General features: G+C 35.7%; 4 protein-coding genes across 4 annotated transcripts in view; all 4 read right to left on the reverse strand.

Annotated features, from left to right (window-relative positions):
- Positions 1-4742, reverse strand: part of LOC136831560 (pro-resilin-like) — a 367651-nt gene extending 362909 nt beyond the window's left edge. The window contains exon 1 of the mRNA XM_067092149.1: positions 4731-4742. Coding sequence (XP_066948250.1) covers positions 4731-4742 — 12 coding nt within the window. The remainder of the gene's footprint in view (positions 1-4730) is intronic.
- LOC136831658 (pro-resilin-like) lies at positions 3207-4206 on the reverse strand. Its single transcript, XM_067092287.1, has 2 exons — positions 4048-4206; positions 3207-3919 (listed from the first exon to the last, which is right to left on the reverse strand). The coding sequence occupies exons 1-2, from the start codon at positions 4204-4206 to the stop codon at positions 3428-3430; spliced, it is 651 nt and encodes a 216-aa protein (XP_066948388.1). The 3' UTR covers positions 3207-3427.
- A 2662-nt stretch (positions 4743-7404) lies between the features above and the next one.
- Positions 7405-9539, reverse strand: LOC136831140 (pro-resilin-like). Its single transcript, XM_067091093.1, has 3 exons — positions 9528-9539; positions 8603-8696; positions 7405-7814 (listed from the first exon to the last, which is right to left on the reverse strand). Exons 1-3 carry the CDS (start codon positions 9537-9539, stop codon positions 7405-7407), a joined length of 516 nt encoding a protein of 171 aa, XP_066947194.1.
- Positions 9540-18287: 8748 nt separating this feature from the next.
- Positions 18288-20083, reverse strand: LOC136831776 (uncharacterized). Its single transcript, XM_067092398.1, has 2 exons — positions 20013-20083; positions 18288-19573 (listed from the first exon to the last, which is right to left on the reverse strand). Exons 1-2 carry the CDS (start codon positions 20058-20060, stop codon positions 19169-19171), a joined length of 453 nt encoding a protein of 150 aa, XP_066948499.1. The 5' UTR covers positions 20061-20083; the 3' UTR covers positions 18288-19168.
- Positions 20084-20754: the final 671 nt, after the last annotated feature.

Genomic DNA, 20754 nt, shown 5'->3' on the forward strand with positions numbered 1-20754 from the left:
TACTGTAGGTCTTATGTCTTGGGATTTCAAAATTAGATATTTTCTGAGTATGTATGTACTGAATATATTTACCCATATCTCTATTCAGTTGTAGTGGGTGCACAAACTAAATCCATCCCTCTATGAATCGACATGAAATCAATTCTAGCATTTCCAAATGCATATTTACATTTATTTTGTTGTTAACGTTTGATCTGAAGGCATCATAGAATTTGTATTCAAAGTAATTTTAAATTTTCCAGTATCCTTACCTGATTGCTTGTAAATAATATGGAGGTGTTGTATCTTCATAATGGTATCTTTGGTAATGCATTTCAGTAATACTTAGAAAATTTTGCATAAAACATAAACAACCATTTAAGTACAGTTCTTACATGAAATAGGTATGTGTATGTATATTTGTAATTCACACGAATAACTTTGTGCTGTAATCTCTAACTGAGGTATAATTATCAAGATAACCTTTCAGTAAGGAATTTGAACAACCCTGTTCAAATCCAAAATTTAATATTAACATTGTCCATAAAGTTTTTCTCCAAGAAGCCTAAGTCTGGTGACTTTTCCCTGGAGCACTTCCAGATTTGTCATGACAACCTTTACTCGAGTATTTATTTCAACCGAAAGTAGGGGAACTTAATTTATGTCTGAATATATTGCTAGACTTAAATCTGCCCTTTTTAATGCTAACTGTAAATTCCTTTTCCAACTTCCATTATAATTCTTTCATTTTCTAGTGTTCTCTAAACTCAATCGACTTTGTTTCTTTCTTCTTGCTAATTTCTCGACCACACGCTCAAGAATTCTTCAAATAATATTTGAGTAAATACCAGCTGGGATGTTCTGTTCTACCCATACTGGCGTGTGAAGTAACAAAGAAAGCCTCTTTGTGTTGCAAAATGTTCCCAAAGGTCAGAACAGTGCATCTAACATTATTATGCAGTCATTCCTTGCCTTACGTCATTTCTTTCGATTTGCTTTACAAAGTATTTTTACCCTCGCATGTCTTCTAACATTTCAGTCCCTTTTTATATACCTTTAAATACTCTATTATCTTTTTTTAGTATATTCAAAACTTCCTTCTAATTACCTTTTGGGCGGTTTAGTTATAGAGCTTCTGGTAGGATACTCGTAAACGTATGTTGAAGCGCATTTTTTTTTTTTTTTTTATTAATACCACGGTTACGGAAATGTCATTGCACGTATTAGAATTTAATCCCTTTACAACTTATCATTGGACTGTTTCTGCTTCTCAGGTATCCAGCAAAAGAAGTGGAAACATCGAAAAATTAAATGTTTAATGCACGTTGAAAAGTATAAGTTGATTTTCCTTCTTCACTAAAACTGACATTTTCCAAAAGGCTATGTCAACTTCTATCCCTCATTTTTTTTCTCTCTCTTTCATCATGAAGGATCTCGAGATTATTCCTTAAGTGAAAAAAGTAAAGCTTTTTCTCTGTGCTTCTGATGTGCCAGATCATGAATCTGCCACTCTGCAACTGTATGTCCTCTGATAAAATTCCTCTGCAGCAAATGGATTAACTGTAAGTATTATAGCTGCATCCTTTTTCAAATAGGATTTTTTTCCCGTTTATTATATAGGAAGATAATGGATTCAATTTTCAATGCCTTTATTTTAGTGTATCTTTAATTTCTCATCCAGAGCACCTAGCATGTGAAGGAGAGCGAATTTGACTTGGAAACTGAGGAACAAAAAATAATTATTCTCGAAAAAAAAAAAACAGAAAACAGTACCAAAGAACCATGGCAAGAACGCGTCAGAAGAAAGAATTGGTGTCAGTATAACGTAATGAATGATTGCAGAAACATAGAATGATTATAAAAGCTGGAAGAAGAAGAATTGTTGGGGCGATTGCTTCATCAATGGGGAATCAAAGACCCTTCATTCTAATCACGGGTGTGTTGCGGTTACAGTGGCAAAAACTGATACCACTGAAAATGAAAGATTAATATTGTGGCGAGAGATCTGGAAAATGTCATGGGAAGCATCACTGAACAACTGAGAGAGGTAAAGGTTGAGAGAAAGCAGAAGCTACAGTAGATGAAATGTATGGAAAAGAAAGAACCAATACTACAACTGAAAAGACCACCTTCTCTGCCTCGCCGAAGTCAAAAACCTTGGAGGTGTTTCTCCAAACTTTTCAGTGATGTCACTGGGCGGGAAAGTGTATCAGTTCTCATCATCATTCTCATCGGTTTCATCACAAGAGGACCATATGGCCAATAACACAGGTGTTATGCACCTGGTGATGTCAGGAATGGGTACCGAGGATGAAATTTGAATGCTTTACTAGTGTAACAGAAGGTTTTTCAATAAAGCCCTACTTGGAGAAGAATATAAAATCAGTCTTACCAAGTCAAACCAAGGAGGGTCCCGTAACCATTAAGTAGCAATATCTAAATGTTCAAGAGTTGGCTGGTGCCCTTAACAGTCTACACCCGTACTGCATGGATATTAATACTATTCTATCTTTATACAAAAAAATAAAGCCCTGATCATTTTCTACGAATTAAAATCCTCTTCAGTAGCTATTTTACAGAACTTTCATTTCACAGACATATGTTCTTTGAACAACTATAAACAGCCATCCTTAATATTTAATCCATAGCAGATATAGACAATCTGAATGTTACTTTTGGGAAGGCAAGGCAGAACAGTATTGTTCATTCAAAGCCTTTAAGCTTTTGTCAGTTATATAATATTTAATAATTCAGAAAAATAAATCATGATAAACGACATCTGAGTTTAGAAGGTAGCATAAAAAGGCAAATTTCTTCAAGAAATTTATGACTTGCATCATCTTGCAGTTGCGTAAATTAACTTTTACATTCTTCTGTCAGATCTGTTTCCCATCAGATCTCATCGAGATAGATTTGCTAGACATATTTTCTAAATTGATATTCGTCTTATTTCTTCCATATGAATGAAATATGCAAAAGAAATTTAGTTTTGAAAAATAATGAATGATAAACGGGCTACGGGAATATTTTAGATGATTATTTTGCTTCTTCCATTTACCAAAAATTCATTGATACTGCATTGCAAGTTATTTTCAACACTGATTCCTCATATCTCTTGTTAACACCACAATTAAAATTTCCTGAGACTTCCTAAAATGAAAAGTCATTGCAATCTCTTATGGCGGCATCGAACAGAAGGGTAAGTATTAAATAGCCATATATGAAATTCGCTTCTTTAATAAATAGCAATAAATAGCAAAGTACACATTTTCCAGCATACATAGGAACAACAACTATGGGCAGGACTGATATCTGTTCATTATCAAGAGAGAAGAGAGGAAAAGAATTTTAACAAAGAGTGGAAAGGGGAGCAGAAAGCAGAAGTAAGTTAACTGTAAAGTCTGTGTCGTCTCGATATGAGGTCGGTTTCGTGCAAACATCGTCCGCCTTACTGAGGAGCGCCATAAGCCCTGCTGGGTACAGCCACGAATTCGCGGGATTCGTGGGACTCAAAGGATGAGAAAGAGGGCCTTGGGCGCTGGGCTCTGGGGGCTGAGAACTCCCTGGACTCGAATGAGGCTGACTCGAATGAGGAGGAGGAGTCTGGGTACCTGGCTTCTCCCTCGTAGGTGACATCAGCGACGTAGCCTGAGCCTCCGTTGACGAAGTACTTGACGGTCTGGCGACGACCGTCGGGAAGCTGGACGACGTAGGATCCCTGGGTCTCGTCGTCGTCACGGGCCTCCTGGTGCTCGAAGCTGGCCCTGGTGGAGTCGTCGTGGACACCGAACTGGAAGTTGTACCTGGGAGTTTCGAAGGATTCATCTGAGTCGCGTTCGAAGGAGCGTTCGAAGGAGCGTTCGAAGGAGCGTTCAAAAGAAGGACGCTCAAAGGAGGAGCGTTCAAAGCTTTCGAAGGAGCCGAAGGAAGGGCGCTGTACCTGGTTTAGAAGAGTGTAGATTTGTGTATAAGAAACTTTAAAATGCTTAAGAATTCCTCGTCAAAGGATTTGGTATAAATCGTTCATCTCATGAGTGGGAAAGCAATCAGGTCTCTCAGTGTAATTACCTGAGGCGCTCCGTGGGATGTGGATGGCCGTGATGGTCTGGGGGCAGAAGCTACCAGAGGAACTCCATAGGATGTGGATGGTCGTGCTGGACGCTTGTCAGCAGCGACTACGGCCACCAAGCACAAGAGAAGAGGATCTGAAAGAGAGAAATGAACCATTCGTAGATCCTCTACATTTGATTCTATATATAAATCATCTCAAAATTGTCCTACCAAAGTTTTTGTCGGCTGTTGTATAGGATTTTTAATTCTGTACATGATATCACCTACATTATTTGAAAGTGAACGATTAACTGACGTCTTCAATGCACATTCAGATTACGTTAAGTATGCGAAAGCATTTTAAAGTTTGCCGGAACAATCCAGCATCATCCTCTTAAAACTAGGTGAGACTTAACTCGTCCACAGTGGTGTATAAAAAAAAAAGACGTTATCTACTATTATGGGCAGACGAAAAAGCGAAAGTATGTAAACTAAACATTTTTGTGGATAATTAATCGTCTTATGCTAATCTCGATAATCATCAGAGTGACTTTAGAGCGTTTCAAAATTCTTGAGTATATTTCTAGACAGCTACAATTTTCCTAAAACAAAAACTAAACTATATCAATATATTCAACGTCAACTATCCTGCGCCATGAATCTAGACAGTTTTTTTGTTATCAACAACGCTTTTAGGATACCTTAGCGTTCATGTTGAAGACAGAAGGGGAACTGATACTTACTTGAAGATGAACCTCCAGTATATATATGCCATCTTTGATGACGTCAGCCTCGAGTTTTTGCCTGAAATTTTCTTCTTCTTCTTCTTCTTCCTTTTTTTCTTTTTCGAGGGTGGGGCGAGGCACAGTGGTCAATCCTTCAGAAAAACAGGATCACTTTGGGGTAGGAGTACAGTCTTAGCGAGACCTAACGAGCAACTTGTTGTAAGTCAAGGACAACAGAGAGGAATTTAATTATAGTTTCGCCTTTCATTATCTCCTGGCGTTAGGAAATCCTGCAAACAGGACTCCCGGTATTAAGAGATTTCTCTCGAGAAAGTGTTTTCAGAGCGAGCTAGCAAAACGTGATCGGAGAGATTAGGCGAGATAAAGAGGTGTGTTTCACGTACATGTTTAAATTTACATGTTTATGCAGGCGTAATGTGCGCCTTTCCTCGTGCACACTTATATTCACGTGTAACTATGTCGAACAGATGGAAGTGAACGATTTGTTGAAATAGTTTCCTTGAAGCAACGGATTACATATAACGAAAATCCCAACAGAATTATGTGTCTGCCTTTTGCCCCGCGCTTTCAAGAAACAATCGTGTTGCTTGATGTATGTACATGTACACTTTTGCATATGTACATATGTTTATGTACATATTTGTATATGTTATACATATGTGTAATGTGTGCACATAAACTTTATGCATCTCTCTGTAATTAAACACATTTATAAATGCGCATGATTTTTATTTTGTTTTGTCAGGTTTAGTGTAATGAATTTTGCTGGTTTTTATTTTATTGAAATCTCTATATACGGTTCGATATCTCACTGGGTAAGTAGTAATACACTGGAGATGGAATCTTAACCTTATGCTTTTGTGAATACACATTGTTATTTTCTGAATTGTTGGTGGCATGTATTTTTTCTGCTCTCTATTTGTGTATCTATTTACTATCTATCTATCTATATATATATATATATATATATATATATATATATATATATATATATATATATATCCATCCATATATATATAAATATATATATACATATATATGTGTGTGTGTGAGTAATATGGATATTGGGAATTTACACACGCATGTGTTTATATGTACTGTTAGAAGTGCTGTTTATGTTATAGCTATTTCAATCGAAATTTTGACAAAATCTATTAGTGGCAACACAGATACCTGTCATTCCCAGAAGTGGTTTTAATATTAAGGGTTTTCCCATTGGAAGTTATGACAAATCTATTAGGGACAATGTAATAATCTGCTCTTATGATCCCCATTTGTACAACTGTATTGAGGTTGAGATATTAATCTTTCTTCAGTGGAACCAATCCTATACTCTTCATTAAGCTTTTTTGACCTCTCAAATGGTGCTTTCTTTTCCAGAGCTCACTCTACAATCTGTATTCGAGTGTGTGTGTGTGAGTGCTTTATTTTTTAAAGAAATGTGCTCACTTCAACATCAATAAACATATCCCTAGATTTTATCACCATGTATTTGCCTCTCAATTATAGCTATTTGTATAAGATTTCTACCTTCCACTATAATTTTTGTAATCGTTATTTTTTACAATCTTACAGATTTCGTTCCTTTTTTTCATTTACTTTACGTCTTTTCACGAGTCATTGTTAACTGATTACAAAAGCAATATAATTTCAGTTAACTGGTTACATACCGATGTGGTATGTAACGAAACAAACGTGTTATCTTGTATTAATGTGATGGAACAAATTATTCTCCACCCAAAACATGTTCCAATAATAATTAAGGCATGTACAAACTCTTGACTTTGCGTTGCTTTTAATCCTTTGAGCTGTTCCTTCAAAATATTTCCTTCTCCAGAGTTTTCTCTCATTTTTGTGACTTCTGCCTTTGACTTTCACCTAAGTGTCTCCTCCATAAAGCTTTGAGGTATTTCGGTGTCTCCTTCTGGTAAGCTTGTTTTGATCTGGTTGTAGGCTCGGTTACTGAAATCCCATAAAGAAGCTCTTTTTCTCATTCTAGTTTTGGTTGGTCCTGCTTCTCGCTAGACTGACTGACATTTTAGTAAAATGAATCCACAGAGGTATCAGCAAATTTCTCTTGAGTACAAAATATGGTAAATAATGTTATGTTGAGCTCCAGAAAGCTACTTTCGAATACGAGACTTCTTGGATCCGGTTTAAATTGTTTCACTGATCTCGTGAAAATGTGGCTTAAGAATATTAAATAAACCCAGACGATGTGCCACCAAGGAATTTACAGTTTTTCTTCAGACGCGAAAGCAACATTATTTACAGTCATTTGTTAACGAATTGATGTAAAAGGGAGCCTATCTAACAAACTGATTTATCATAGATTGTTTCTGCTTTTTTTAATTAAGTTAAAGTCCCAGTGATTTACTTTCCTCCTTGTAACAAACATAAGAAGGAAGATAACTGACAAGACATTTTTGAAATTCAGTGCTTTAATAAATAATTTTTAATAAATACATTACCAACAATTATGAGAAGAACAGATATCAGTCCTTATAAGGAAAAGTCAATGGAGGTTATAAAGAAATAAGAAAGGATGTAAAAGACAGGGAGAAGAAGTAGCTTGAGAAATCCGTGTCATATCCATGGGAGGTCAGTTGCTTGCAAGCTCATGTCTCCATTACAGAGGGACACCATAGGATGTACTGGGGGCAGAGAAAAATTCACGGGATTCCCTCGAATCAAAGGAGGTGAAAGTAGGTCTTGGCCTCTGGGCTCTTGGGCGATGGGCTCTGGGGGCTGAGAAAGAGGGTCTTCGGCCTGAGAACTCCCTGGACTCGAATGAGGAGGAGGAGTCGGGGTACCTGGCTTCTCCGTCGTAGGTGACATCAGCGACGTAGCCTGAGCCTCCGTTGACGAAGTACTTGACGGTCTGAAGGCGACTGTCGGGGAGCTGGACGATGTAGGATCCCTGGGTCTTGTCCACGTCACGGGACTCCTGGTGCTCGAAGCTGGCGCCGGTGGAGTCGTCGTGGACACCGAACTGGAAGTTGTACCTGGCGGGTTCGAAGGACTCGTCAGAGTTGCGGTCGAAAGAGCGGGAGAAGGAAGGACGCTTGAAGGAGGGGCGTTCAAAGGAGCGGTCGAAAGAGCGGGCGAAGGAAGGACGCTCGAAGGAGGAGCGTTCAAAGGAGCGGTCGAAAGAGCGGGCGAAGGAAGGGCGCTCGAAGGAGGAGCGTTCAAATGAGCGGTCGAAAGAGCGGGCGAAGGATGGGCGCTCGAAGGAGGAGCGTTCAAAGGAGTCGAAAGAGCGGACGAAAGATGGGCGTTCAAATGAAGAGCGTTCGAAAGAGTCGAAGCGATTCTCGAAGGAGTCGAAAGATGGCCGACGGACCTGGTGGGAATTTTTGAGAAAAAGAGTCATAAGTGTCATCGACTTGATCTGAGAGATCATTGGCAGATTGCTTTATCATTCCCTATAATAATAATAATAATAATAATAATAATAATAATAATAATAATAATAATAATAATAATAATAATAATAATGTTGAAAAAATCCCTACTGATGTAAGTGTAAACGAAAATTAAAAAATATATTTTTGAAATATATCTATGCGTAAAGATATAAATGCTTACAAATATATATTCACGCTTACATCACAGGGGATTCTTTTACATTTTAGTAGCTTATGTGATTATGAGATTTTTATAAATAACAATGATACATCTATAAAAAATAATATTATCATTATCATTTAAAACCGCAACAGCCGCAACTGTCAACTCTAGACCCCAAACAAGCAATTCGAGCACCAAAAACGATGACGGCCTTTTCCCTTCAGTTCGACATCGTTAGGCAAAATAAAGTGGGGCGCAGCGGCTTACCTGGGGAACCCCGTAAGAAGTGGATGGAAGGCGGGGGCGCTTGTCCGAGGCAACTACGGCTGCCAAGCCCAGAAGGAAGACGACCTGGAACACAGAAAAGGCAGGAATTAAACATCAGTTTTTGGGAACTTTAGGATATATATAAATATGTGAGTGTAAAAACGTTTGTGCACGTGAGGGAATGAAATTGCAATAGATACGTTTAAGAGTTTCGCAAGAAGACCTGGAATATTGGAATCCACAGGAAGGTAAGAATCAAATATAAGTTTCTGGTAAATTGAGTATGTATATATATATATATATATATATATATATATATATATATATATATATATATAATACATATATATAATATATATATATATATATATATATATATATATATATATATATATATATTTATATGCATGTGTTTTCAATATTATATAACGTTCAATAATTTTGTCTCCGTATCTGAGTAGTGCCAACGTAATTTATTTTTAAATTGGCAAGGAATATACTTGACAATAAACGTCGCCGTAATCAGTACTTTCAGTGACTTTGATTGAAGAGGAAATAAGAGGCATATTACGAAATGAAACTAGATATGCATCAGTTGGCAAAGAAATGATGCTATTTTTCAACTGAACTGTATAAAGGGTGTTTAAAATAGTAAGCAGTTTTGGATGGGAATGAAATAGTTTGTCTTAAATTTAGTTTATGTCATAGACTAAATTCAATGAAGAAAAAAAATAGATTCTTCAAAACCCACGGAATAATCATTCAACTTTTATACAAAATAATCGTGTAATCAACAGTACCTCTAAATAAATATAATTTGTGAAGCTTGGCTCTTCATGTATTTATAGAGAACTAGAAACAAATGTACCAAATTTTAGAAAAATATCAAACACCAAACCGAATTATCTTCCGTACCTTGGCGTTCATGTTGAAGATAGCAGGAAACTAGTGACTATCGGCTCCTCCACACACTTTATATACCCAGGTTTCTTCTCAGTTTCTTCTTCTTTTTCTTCCTTTTATCGATAATAATGGGGAAAATAATAAAAGGAAAGAAGGTAAAACGCAGCTAAATGACATGCTTAGGAAGGAGAGCAGACGAACAACTTTTTCGTTTAAAGTCGAGGATATGTCAATTCCGTTTCGCAAACTTGCTCCCGTTATTTCTCATCGTAATAAAACATTATGAGTAATACGCGTCATGATCTGGTTCTCGAAACGATTACTGGGACCCCCTTTAGCTATAAATAAAATGTAGATAAAGAAATGAACTCGTATGACGTTTAAATGTTCAGTTATTATAACGGTGAAATTGTCGTGACCTTACCTCGAGTTTCGAAACTTGAAATGCCTTCAATGGGTCGACAACTATTAGAGATCTGTAAGGCGACTAAGTTGTGTATGCAAGCCGTGATCGGTGACGCTCGGTGTTGACATTCATTTATACTGTAGATATTCTATGAAAAGCATATCTCTGAATATAAGGTCAACTTTTAGCATGACCTAAGGAGATCCATAGGTTGTAGATGGCATTGTACTTTATCCTTGATACGAGTTAGGTCAACTTTCATATAGATACTCTTAAAATAAAAAACATATCTATTTGCATATAACGTCAACACTCTAGCATGACCTAAGGAGGTCCATAGGATGTAGATGGCATTGTACTTCATCCTCGATATGAGTTAGGTCAACTTTCATTCATAGATATTCTGAAAATAAAAAAAAAAACATATCTATTTGCATATAAGGTCAAAACACTAGCATGACCTACGGAGGTCCATAGGATGTAGATGGCATTGTACTTTATCCTCGATATGAGTTAGGTCAACTTTCAGTCATAAATACTCTTAAAATAAAAAAAATATCTATTTGCATATAAGGTCAACACTCTAGCATGACCTACGGAGGTCCATAGGATGTGGATGGCATTGTACTTCATCCTCGATATGAGTTAGGTCAACTTTCATTCATAGATATTCTGAAAATAAAAAAAAACATATCTATTTGCATATAAGGTCAACACTCTAGCATGACCTAAGGAGGTCCATAGGATGTAGATGGCATTGTCCTTTATCCTCGATATGAGTTAGGTCAACTTTCATTCCTAGATATTCTGAAAAAATAAAAAGACATATCTATTTGCATATAAGGCCAACACTCTAGCATGACCTACGGAGGTCCATAGGATGTAGATGGCACTGTACTTCATCCTCGATATGAGTTAGGTCAACTTTTCATTCACAGATATTCTGAAAATACAAAAAAAAAAAATCTATTTGCATATAAGGTCAAGACTAGCATGACCTACGGAAATCCATAGAATGTGGATGGCATTGTACTTTATCCTCGATATGATTTAGGTCAACTTTTCATTCACAGAGATTCTGAAAATAAAAAGAAATATCTATTTGTATGTAATGTCAACACTCTAGCATGTGAACTAAGGAGGTCCGTAGGATGCAGCTGGTTGCATGCTTATCCTTAGGCCAACTTTTCCTTTCTACTGTAAGAGGTCTTACAGTGTCATTCCTGGGGCAAATTCTTATCATCTGACAGTTCAGAATCTTCACAGTAGTTCCTGATAACAATACTTTTATTGAGGCAACGATTATTTTTCAGTTATTCTCTCGGTACTGCAGTGACTAGATGGGCTATGGCAATCTTCATCCGCTAGATCTTATCTTGAATAATAATAATAATAATAATAATAATAATAATAATAATAATAATAATAATAATAATAATAATAATAATAATTTAGGTAAACCGAAATGACAAGTAATAAAGGCTCAGATAATGTTACGTTTTCGCAATGATCGATATGTTACCTGTAGATGGCAGCACTTACTAGGCCCCCTTGATTTTTCTTATTTCTTATGCGATATTCTACGCTCTTCTTGTCATTTTGCTTCATTATGAAATAATAGCTCAGCATAAATGCTTCCTAAATTACGATGCTATTATTGCAATTTCGTAATAACAGTTTTTTGATCATGAATATGCGGCTAAAAAGTAATTAAAGTAATAAAAAGTTCTTGATTCAAATGAATCCTAGTAAAACTTTATTGCAGTAAAAAAAGTAAACAAAAGTAAAATTGAATAAATAAAAGTAAAAATATTATAGGCAAATGGGGTGAAAATAAGAAGATACCTCTATATCATGACTGAACAGATATAAGAAATAAAGAGGTATAATGTATTACACTTGACTCTGATAAAAATGAATAAAGATTTGATAGCACTAATGAAGTGGAGAATAAATATTCACCTGCAAAAGTTTCAAGCAAATTCTGAAAATAAACTGCTATGGTGTTTTTCATTTTATTTAACTTTATACGTACACAAATGCACACACACACACACACACACACACACACACACACACATACATATATATATATATATATATATATATATATATATATATATATATATATATATATATATATATATATATATATATATATATATACAGTATATATACAGTATATGTGTGTGTGTATAAAATTTTCAGTCGATACATTTTAGAAGGACAACATCAGCAACCGTTCAACATCATTTAAAGGAGAAAGGAGCATCAATCCTTAAATTAACCAGATATAACTTGATCTCCCAACAAAACAAAGTATTAAAAATGCTATCATAACTAAATATGAGTGTCGAAATAACAATAATAATTCACGAAATTGAGAGCGAAAACCAGAGATAAAAATTACTGTTTACTGTACACTATTACTGTAACATCAAATGCGGAAGGACAACCTCTCCTCAAATGTTCAAGGTTCCTTGACCCATAGCTTCGTTAACTAGTAAATAAAACAAGTAAAAAATGGGACGAAGTGTCTTCGGAGCAATCGAGTTTTCTGTACAGCGTATAATGCTGTATGAGCCGCGGCCCATGAAACTTTCAGCCACGGCCCTCTAGCCTCAAAAGTTTTTAAGGTCCGAGGGCGGACAGAAAAAGTGCGAACGGACAGACAAAGCCGTCACAATAGTTTCTTTTACAGAAAACTAAAAATTTTATTTCAGTCACGAGATAGGTGACAGAGTTCTAAGTAGACATGACATCAGAATCAAAATTACGATTAGGAGACTCGCTTATGGATCGTTTTCTCATGAGCAAAGGAAAGTCAAAGAAGATATCTCTCTGTAATTTAAACTTGATTTCAGCATTATTTCATTTGATGCTGCGACGCCAGCTAGATGAGCTAATCAGTCATTAAACTTGCCACTCCAAATTGACCTGGATAACTAGATATCGTAATGTTGCTGCGTCGCTGATGTTGTGAAATTAAGAAGGCCTTATGCCAACACGGACTCGAGTCCTTCAGAGCAGTCTGTAAGCACAATGACATAAGAACAGCTTAGTATGACATCACCATGCCCTTTGCCCATTAACTGGGCATGGATTCAATTCATGGCAATTTCATAATTTAATGATCTTTTTTTCCTCCATGACATCACGCTACTTAAATTCCACCCTCCTCACCAGGCATCGTAATAAGATAACACATTATCTCAGTGGCGTAATCAGATGGAGTAATATGGTCACTCCCTTCACGAAAATAAAAAAGAAAATAAGAGAGATTTGTCATTAAAGGTTAACTAATATGTTCCTGTAAAATCGTCCAGGCGACATTTTGTAAAGCCACTTTGAGGCGAGATTTTCAGAAACAGGGTTAGCGTATTGCTGCAATGAGCAAGGCGGGGCAAGGTCACTTCAGGTAACTGAGGTCACACAATAAAAAGAAAATATGCAAAAAAAACACAGGAGGAAAAAAAAAAGACTCGTATGCATACCCTGAGGACCTAAATATGAGAGTCAAAAACCAGTTGTCGGACTTCATTTTTTTTTTTACGTCTGAGGTGAAACTTTATAGTATTTTCACTCTTGATTTCATCAGACTTGCTCCAATTTTTTCTCTCCTTGTCGCTTGAAAAGTGTTGGTCAATAAATTCGACTTAACACGGTTATTATGGCCACTTGCTTATTTTTTTTTCTGCTGTCGCTTCAGAACCTAATTATTCTGAAATCAAGACGTGAGGAATACCTGTTTTTTAAATATTAGCATGGCTTAGCAATTGATATTTTCTTTCTGTCTCCTATTATCTTCTGTAACTTCTTTCAAATGAACACCACGTTCTTTGGAATATTGGTTTTTAAACCATGGCCCCTATAGGCTTCTTCCATAAGTATAGGAATTTATCTTCTGAATCATAATAATGATAGTAAATATGTGCATCTATCTGTTCATTTATTTCAATGGATGTAATGTATTCGGCTTAATAGTGAACGTAACTAGGCCTATACTCAATGATTTAGGTTGTAGCTATTTGCAATGAAGTTGATGTTTAACTTAGACAGGAGCTTAAGAATGAGATCCTATGGCTTCTCTCTCTCTCTCTCTCTCTCTCTCTCTCTCTCTCTCTCTCTCTCTCTCTCTCTCTCTCTCTCTATTAGTTGCTCCTGTAAGTAGAGCTGGTCCACGTCGGTGGTTTTAATTGGCCTTGATTATGTATCATACCATTTGTTTCAGCCCTATCCAAGTCTTGTCTCTGGTTTGGTGTTGTTCTTTATTATTATTATTATTATTATTATTATTATTTTATTATTATTATTATTATTATTATTATTATTATTATTATTATTATTATTATTATTATTAACACTGTTTTCTGTCAACCTCTATTAAATTTGAGAAGGTACTTCGTGGTCCTAGTGGTTATTTGACCTAATTATATTCACATTGACCAATTCTAAAGATCTCGAAGTCACAGAAATACTAAAACCAACAAAATATGATATTATTTGACTTGCCTCTCAGATTTCAATCATTTGTTACCGAAAGGCACTGCTGTCGTATTTCTCATTTGCCACGTTTTCGTAGAAACAGTACAACTGGGAGTGAAACAGCTTGTGCTATTCCTCGATATTTGATTTGCATTGAGCTGAAAAGAATACTAGACCGATCTGAATTGGTCCTTAATAAAAATAGTAAACTTACAAAAAAGTGACCGAATTTCTACTGAATATCAAGACTGCTGTATCAGGAACAATGGCTTTAACATAATTGTTAGGATAATGATCTTTTTATTGATTAATAAAACTGAAATATAGCCTCCAACTTCAAATTAGGGTTTATAATTTCAGTCCTTGTGCTTATATTCCATCATTTCAAAAGATCTTTAAGTAAAATGCTATGATACTTTTTTTACTTTATTATTTTTCTGTCTTTCTTGTTTTCTACAGGAACCTCTTCAGAATATTTTTAGATAAATCAATGTAATCGCCTATGTTGGAAGAAAACCTTGTTTTCCTGATTTTGTACGTAGATCTAAAGATATTTACTTCTCAGATATAAAAAAAAAAAAATCCGTCTTATAATTTCTCAGACTATAGAGGAAAAGGCTTTGAATTGAAATATAAGGCTACATGTTTACTCAGGCGAAAAATGAAAATAGTACGATCATTTATGCAGTGAAAAAACCTCTAAAGGATGATGACACTAAAAAAGTTTTCGGTCAAGAAATCAGTCGAGTTACTGTATCATTACCCAGTTCCCTCTTTAAACGTACAAGAAAATTGTGGCAGGATACGTTTCAAATGTTTATGTTGTTGATGACTGCACAGGGTGATTGACGGATTTATTGTGTGTGTGTGAGAGAGAGAGAGAGAGAGAGAGAGAGAGAGAGAGAGAGAGAGAGTGTGTGTGTGTGTGTGTGTTTACTGGATGGGATCTGTGTAGGGAGACAGTAAGGATTTGGTTCAGTGATTTCAGTGCGTCACAAGTAATAATCTTAGATTATTACTTCCATATTAAAAAATTGTTCTGTAAGACCAAAGTAGTTCGGAGAATTTAACATCCTGATTTTATCCATAAATAAGTAGATAAAATCATATAAAAATATATATATATATATATATATATATATATATATATATATATATATATATATATATATATATATGTGTGTGTGTGTGTGTGTGTGTATACAGACAGACAGACAGACAGAGAGTGACTTCTGATTCCATGCAGAGATTTAAGAAGGAAAATGTTCTATACTCCTACAACTATGCATCTCAGCTATTCCCCCCATGTCAACGAGACAGACAGACAGACTGAAATCATGAAAAAGTTAAAGAGATTTTAGAACTATAATTATCTGGCGTCCGGTCATTTGAGAGTTTCAGGGGCAACGTCAGTTCTTAAGGTGCATTTATGTCAGTCATAAAAACCCTTATGACCATGGCATTTGGAAATGCTATTAGAATATCAAGTGAATTCCCTTCTAGCTATGTTAGTTTTTCATCCTTCTATGAATCTGAGGTTCACAGCTGTATTAGAAATGTAATGTAGATGAGGCTTATATATGTTGAATATATATATATATATATATATATATATATATATATATATATATATATATATATATATATATATATATATATATATATATATATATACTGTATATATACATATACATATATATATATATATATATATATATATATATATATATGTGTGTGTGTGTGTGTGTGTGTGTGTATGTAAATATACATACATAATCAAAATAAAAAACGAATGAGCAGAATCAGTTTTTAAACGATAATATTAACTTCTGTTCATAGATGGGCTTCATGTCAAAAGCAATTCCGTGCTCTCTCTCTCTCTCTCTCTCTCTCTCTCTCTCTCTCTCTCTCTCTCTCTCTCTCTCTCTCTCTCTCTCTCTCTCTCCAGTCGCTTGTATCGCTAAACCGCTTGTGACTGCCAGTTACCTTTTCACCTCGAGTAAAAAATGGGTTCAAGAATATTGAGGAAATTCGACGAAACTCAAAATTACATACAATCAAGTGGTCAGTCTTTAAGCCCTGTGTATAACATTAACAATACCGCAAATTTTAAATCTTCTTTTATGCACATCTTATCAGGAGTCACGCGAAAAAATTATTTTAATTCGTCAGACTTGTCTTGCATTTCATCCAGTCACATAATTTAAGTAACCTGCATAATAAAGATAATTTCATTTCTATCTGAGTGAATATGATAATTGGAAAGCCGTTGAAATGTTGCTATGGTTTACATCTAATCAAAAATTATTTTACAGATCATGTAGTCTGATCTATCAGTTAATGACAAATAATAGTTCTAGGGTTTGTATCACCTTCTCAAATAAACCTGTTATTAACCAATATTCCGTTATTCCGCTATTCTTATGATTCAGATAAATTTAAAAATTAGTTTACAACACATTTACGTTTCGTTATCACTGTTGTCTGTCAACATTCCTTAATCTGAATCACAAATAATTTTATTTGTTATGATTCTGATGGTATTCAGTCATTTTTTACACCTACGGTTTAATTCCATTTTCATGATTCAGATATGTTCAATATCACTGACACCTCAAGTCATCGTATTACTGGCGCAGACTTCCACGAATCACTTGCAAATTCTTAGCTTTATTTCTACATGAAACTTCCAGGTGATAAAATCTGATAGCGAGAAAAACCCAAACTTTAATTCCATTAACATTGGTTAACCGTGTCATAAAGTTGCGTGCCTTGATCTTTTATCCAGAGGTGATGTGACGAAACTCTCTCTCTCTCTCTCTCTCTCTCTCTCTCTCTCTCTCTCTCTCTCTCTCTCTCTCTCTCTCTCTCTCTCTCTCTCTCTCTGATGGCATTACTATTGCCCAAAGGCAAAGTAAGATGATTTTTGAAAGATTAAAAAAATCAATTTTGTAGCAAAAGCAGAATTTCTCTTAGAAAATAATTAGATAACAATAAAATTTGATAAAACTGGGGTAAAACATTGAGAGAGAGAGAGAGAGAGAGAGAGAGAGAGAGAGAGAGAGAGAGAGAGATGGGGGAGGGCCGCCGGTCAGGGGAATTTTACCTTCTAAAGACACAAAAAAAATATAAGAAGAGAATTGTTAAACGTTAGATTTAGAATTTCACATCATAGAAGAAGAAACCTAATGTATCATTGTCAACACTACTTTATGCCCTCTTAGTCTACGGCACAAAAATGTCAATAACAATTATGTACAGTACAAGCCATAATAACCGCTGAAATTAATTAGGCCTTGCTCATGAAAGAGTCTGGATACAAAATTTGAGACCATTTTGCAGAACACAGGTGGCTTAAACATAGCGAGCTTTTGGTGTTAGTATGATGGCATTATGTTCCTAAGATCGAGTTCAATCAGCCATTGACAGAACGATAGGAATGGAAGTGTCTTTGACCTGTAAGCCTCTCCATATATTGCAAACCTAGATGCATTAGAAACTAGCTCGTTCAAAAGCCTGGACACGGACGTTACTTTGAAAATGCATAATGCATGGGTAGTGGTGGTGTCGTGTCCAGAAGTAACTGGTTCCAGGATCTAGATTTTGGTTCCACCTGATGCGAAATGTCATGTTTTACTGCCATTGTAGTTAGCGTTCATAGTAGTGTATTAAACATGATTGCTTTTACGGATTGATAGCGTAGTTAAATTTTATGACACGTAGTTTCAATTTAACACTTTTGTAGGACATTTAAAGAATGGACGATAACAATTACTAGTTGAATTTTATTTAGTTAACTTAGCATTATCAAAATGCCAACATAGTATTTTCCACTTTGAATGACACCAAAATTGAAAGTCCCTTGACTCGTGCAGTTGACTAGTTAGCTTCCAGAAGAGGACTTTTTTTTCTCTCTCTCCCTTTAATGTGTCAGTAGTGAAACCGGTCTGTTCAGCTTGAGAACTAATAAAATTTAGTGGAGAAGGATCTACGTCGAATTTGCGTAGTTGACTGGTAAGTCTGGCTTTCTATCCGTCTGTCAGTTAGCATGTTTATACGAAAATAATGAATGGAGTTTTTCCAAACTTTCGGGAAAAGTCGAAAGTGTTCTAGGGAACAATTGATCAAATTTTGATGTGGACCCATTAATGGATCCACATCTTGCTTTCTTCATCTATTATTATTGCCCATGATACAAATTTAAAGAAAAGGTAAGCTTCTTGCTGTTTATGAAAGGAAACGTAGAGGGCGATGAGTATTTAAATAACAATTCTAAATGCATTAGCAGAGGCTAGCAACCTTTGAGTGTCCTTAATTTGACTGGGAATTTCCGAAAATCTCTTAAGGTGCTGTTCAGAAAGGCTAAATTCCTTTGGTCATAGAGATCCCAGCCATTGTCAAGGATAATATCATGTCAGAGGTATATTTGCGTGTATTTCACGAAACAGTAGAACATCACAGGTCAATATACATTTGTATGTACATAACAAGAGTATAACTTCACAAGGATAAACAAACTTAGACTAAGTTGCATGCAAAACGATGAATAAATAATACTGGGGCATATAATACAGTATAATACCCTAAACAAGACTATAACAACTGAGCAAAGTGATATATCAAGTAATAAATCAAATTAATATATCAGACCAACGCTGAAGAAACCATTCGAAAGTGTCGCTTGAGGGTAGGGTCAGGGCAGCTTGATTAATATAGATTTAGTTAAATTGCGTAAATAAATTACGTAACATTCCGTCGCCGACTACAATTTGTAGCCATATCCAAAAAGCGGAGGGCCAAAATTCGTGTCCTTCTTGCGTCGACCATCTATCTCTCTATCTTCGTCTTCTTCTTCTTCTTCTTCTTCTTCTATTTCTTCTTTTTCGGAATCATTCTCCTCTGAGTCACCAATCGGCTGCGCGTACTCCGGATAGGTGGCCTGGCCATCGTAGGTGACCGTGGCCACGTACCCCGACGATTGGTCGACGTAGTAGGTCACCGTCTGCGTCCGGCCGTCCGGTAGCATGACCGAGTAGGACCCTTTGGTCTCCTGGTCGTCCCGGGTCTCGTGGCGCGCGAACTTGCTCTGGCCGTTGGAGTAATTCACTTGCCACTCGAGGCCGGGCTTGGCCTGGTGAGACTCGTTTGGCAGCATCTTTTTCAGCGCCTGCGGGTGCAGAGGAAAAAGGTGAAACTAAAAGGCTACGGAAGATTTTTCTTTTGCGGGCAATTCTCTGTGCATGTATGTATGTATGTATGTATGTATGTATGTATGTATGTATGTATGTATGTATGTATGTATGTATGTATGCATGTATGTATCAAATATTCTATATATATTTTGCCCAGGTAATTCTCTACGTATGTACAGTATGTATGTCTGTGCATATCAAATATTTAATATAATGTGCAGAATAAACACACCCACACCAACGCATACACTTACACAAACTATACACGCCATATGCATATATATGTATACATATGTGTATGTGTGTGCTTGTACACGGGTACATATTTCATAAATGAGAATCTATGCATTTCATCATTAGTTTTAAACTCTCTAACAATAAAAAAAAAAAAAAAAAGACACTGCCCATACTCACGTGACGTGTTTTGTAATTATACACACGGCGTTTTTCTGAGCTGACCATGGTTACCAGGCATAGTAAAACCGGTATCTAGGAAAATAAAAAAGAAAAGAAAATCAGCGACTTGCTTCTACAGCCATTATTTCACCTTAATAGGCTTTTAATTTCTAGAAATAGGTAAGTGTTTAATCATTTATTTAATCATTCTTACTAATTCTGGGACTAATACATTAGTTTATTTATTTACTGAAACTTTCATTTATTCATCAGTTCATAAGTTTCTTTAATTATCTGTCGATTAATCCATTTATTTATTTATTCACCTAATTATTTATTATTCATTTACCAAATAAGGTCAACCCTTCTAAGGAACAAGTGGCAAAACTAGGTCAAGGTCATGTCAAAATTTATGCCCACGCAATATTGTGCCCGGTGACCTCGCGTAAAAAAAAACATCAAAATCAAAATATTGCGCAGAAACATGTCTCCATTTTCGTAAACCTTACAATTGAAAGAACCGTTTCATGAATAATGTTATAAAAAGGAAATTAATTGTAAAAATGCATTATATATAGCAATAGGTTTGCTACTCTCTCTCTCTCTCTCTCTCTCTCTCTCTCTCTCTCTCTCTCTCTCTCTCTCTCTCTCTCTCTAACAAGTGAATGTCAAGCATACAATTCGTTCACAATACCCCCATATCTCTCATATTTTTGAAGGACTATTAGTATAATACCTTTTATGATTTCTCTCTCTCTCT

This window comes from Macrobrachium rosenbergii, chromosome 48, assembly GCF_040412425.1.
Source record: "Macrobrachium rosenbergii isolate ZJJX-2024 chromosome 48, ASM4041242v1, whole genome shotgun sequence".
In the NCBI taxonomy this organism is placed as follows: domain Eukaryota; kingdom Metazoa; phylum Arthropoda; class Malacostraca; order Decapoda; family Palaemonidae; genus Macrobrachium; species Macrobrachium rosenbergii.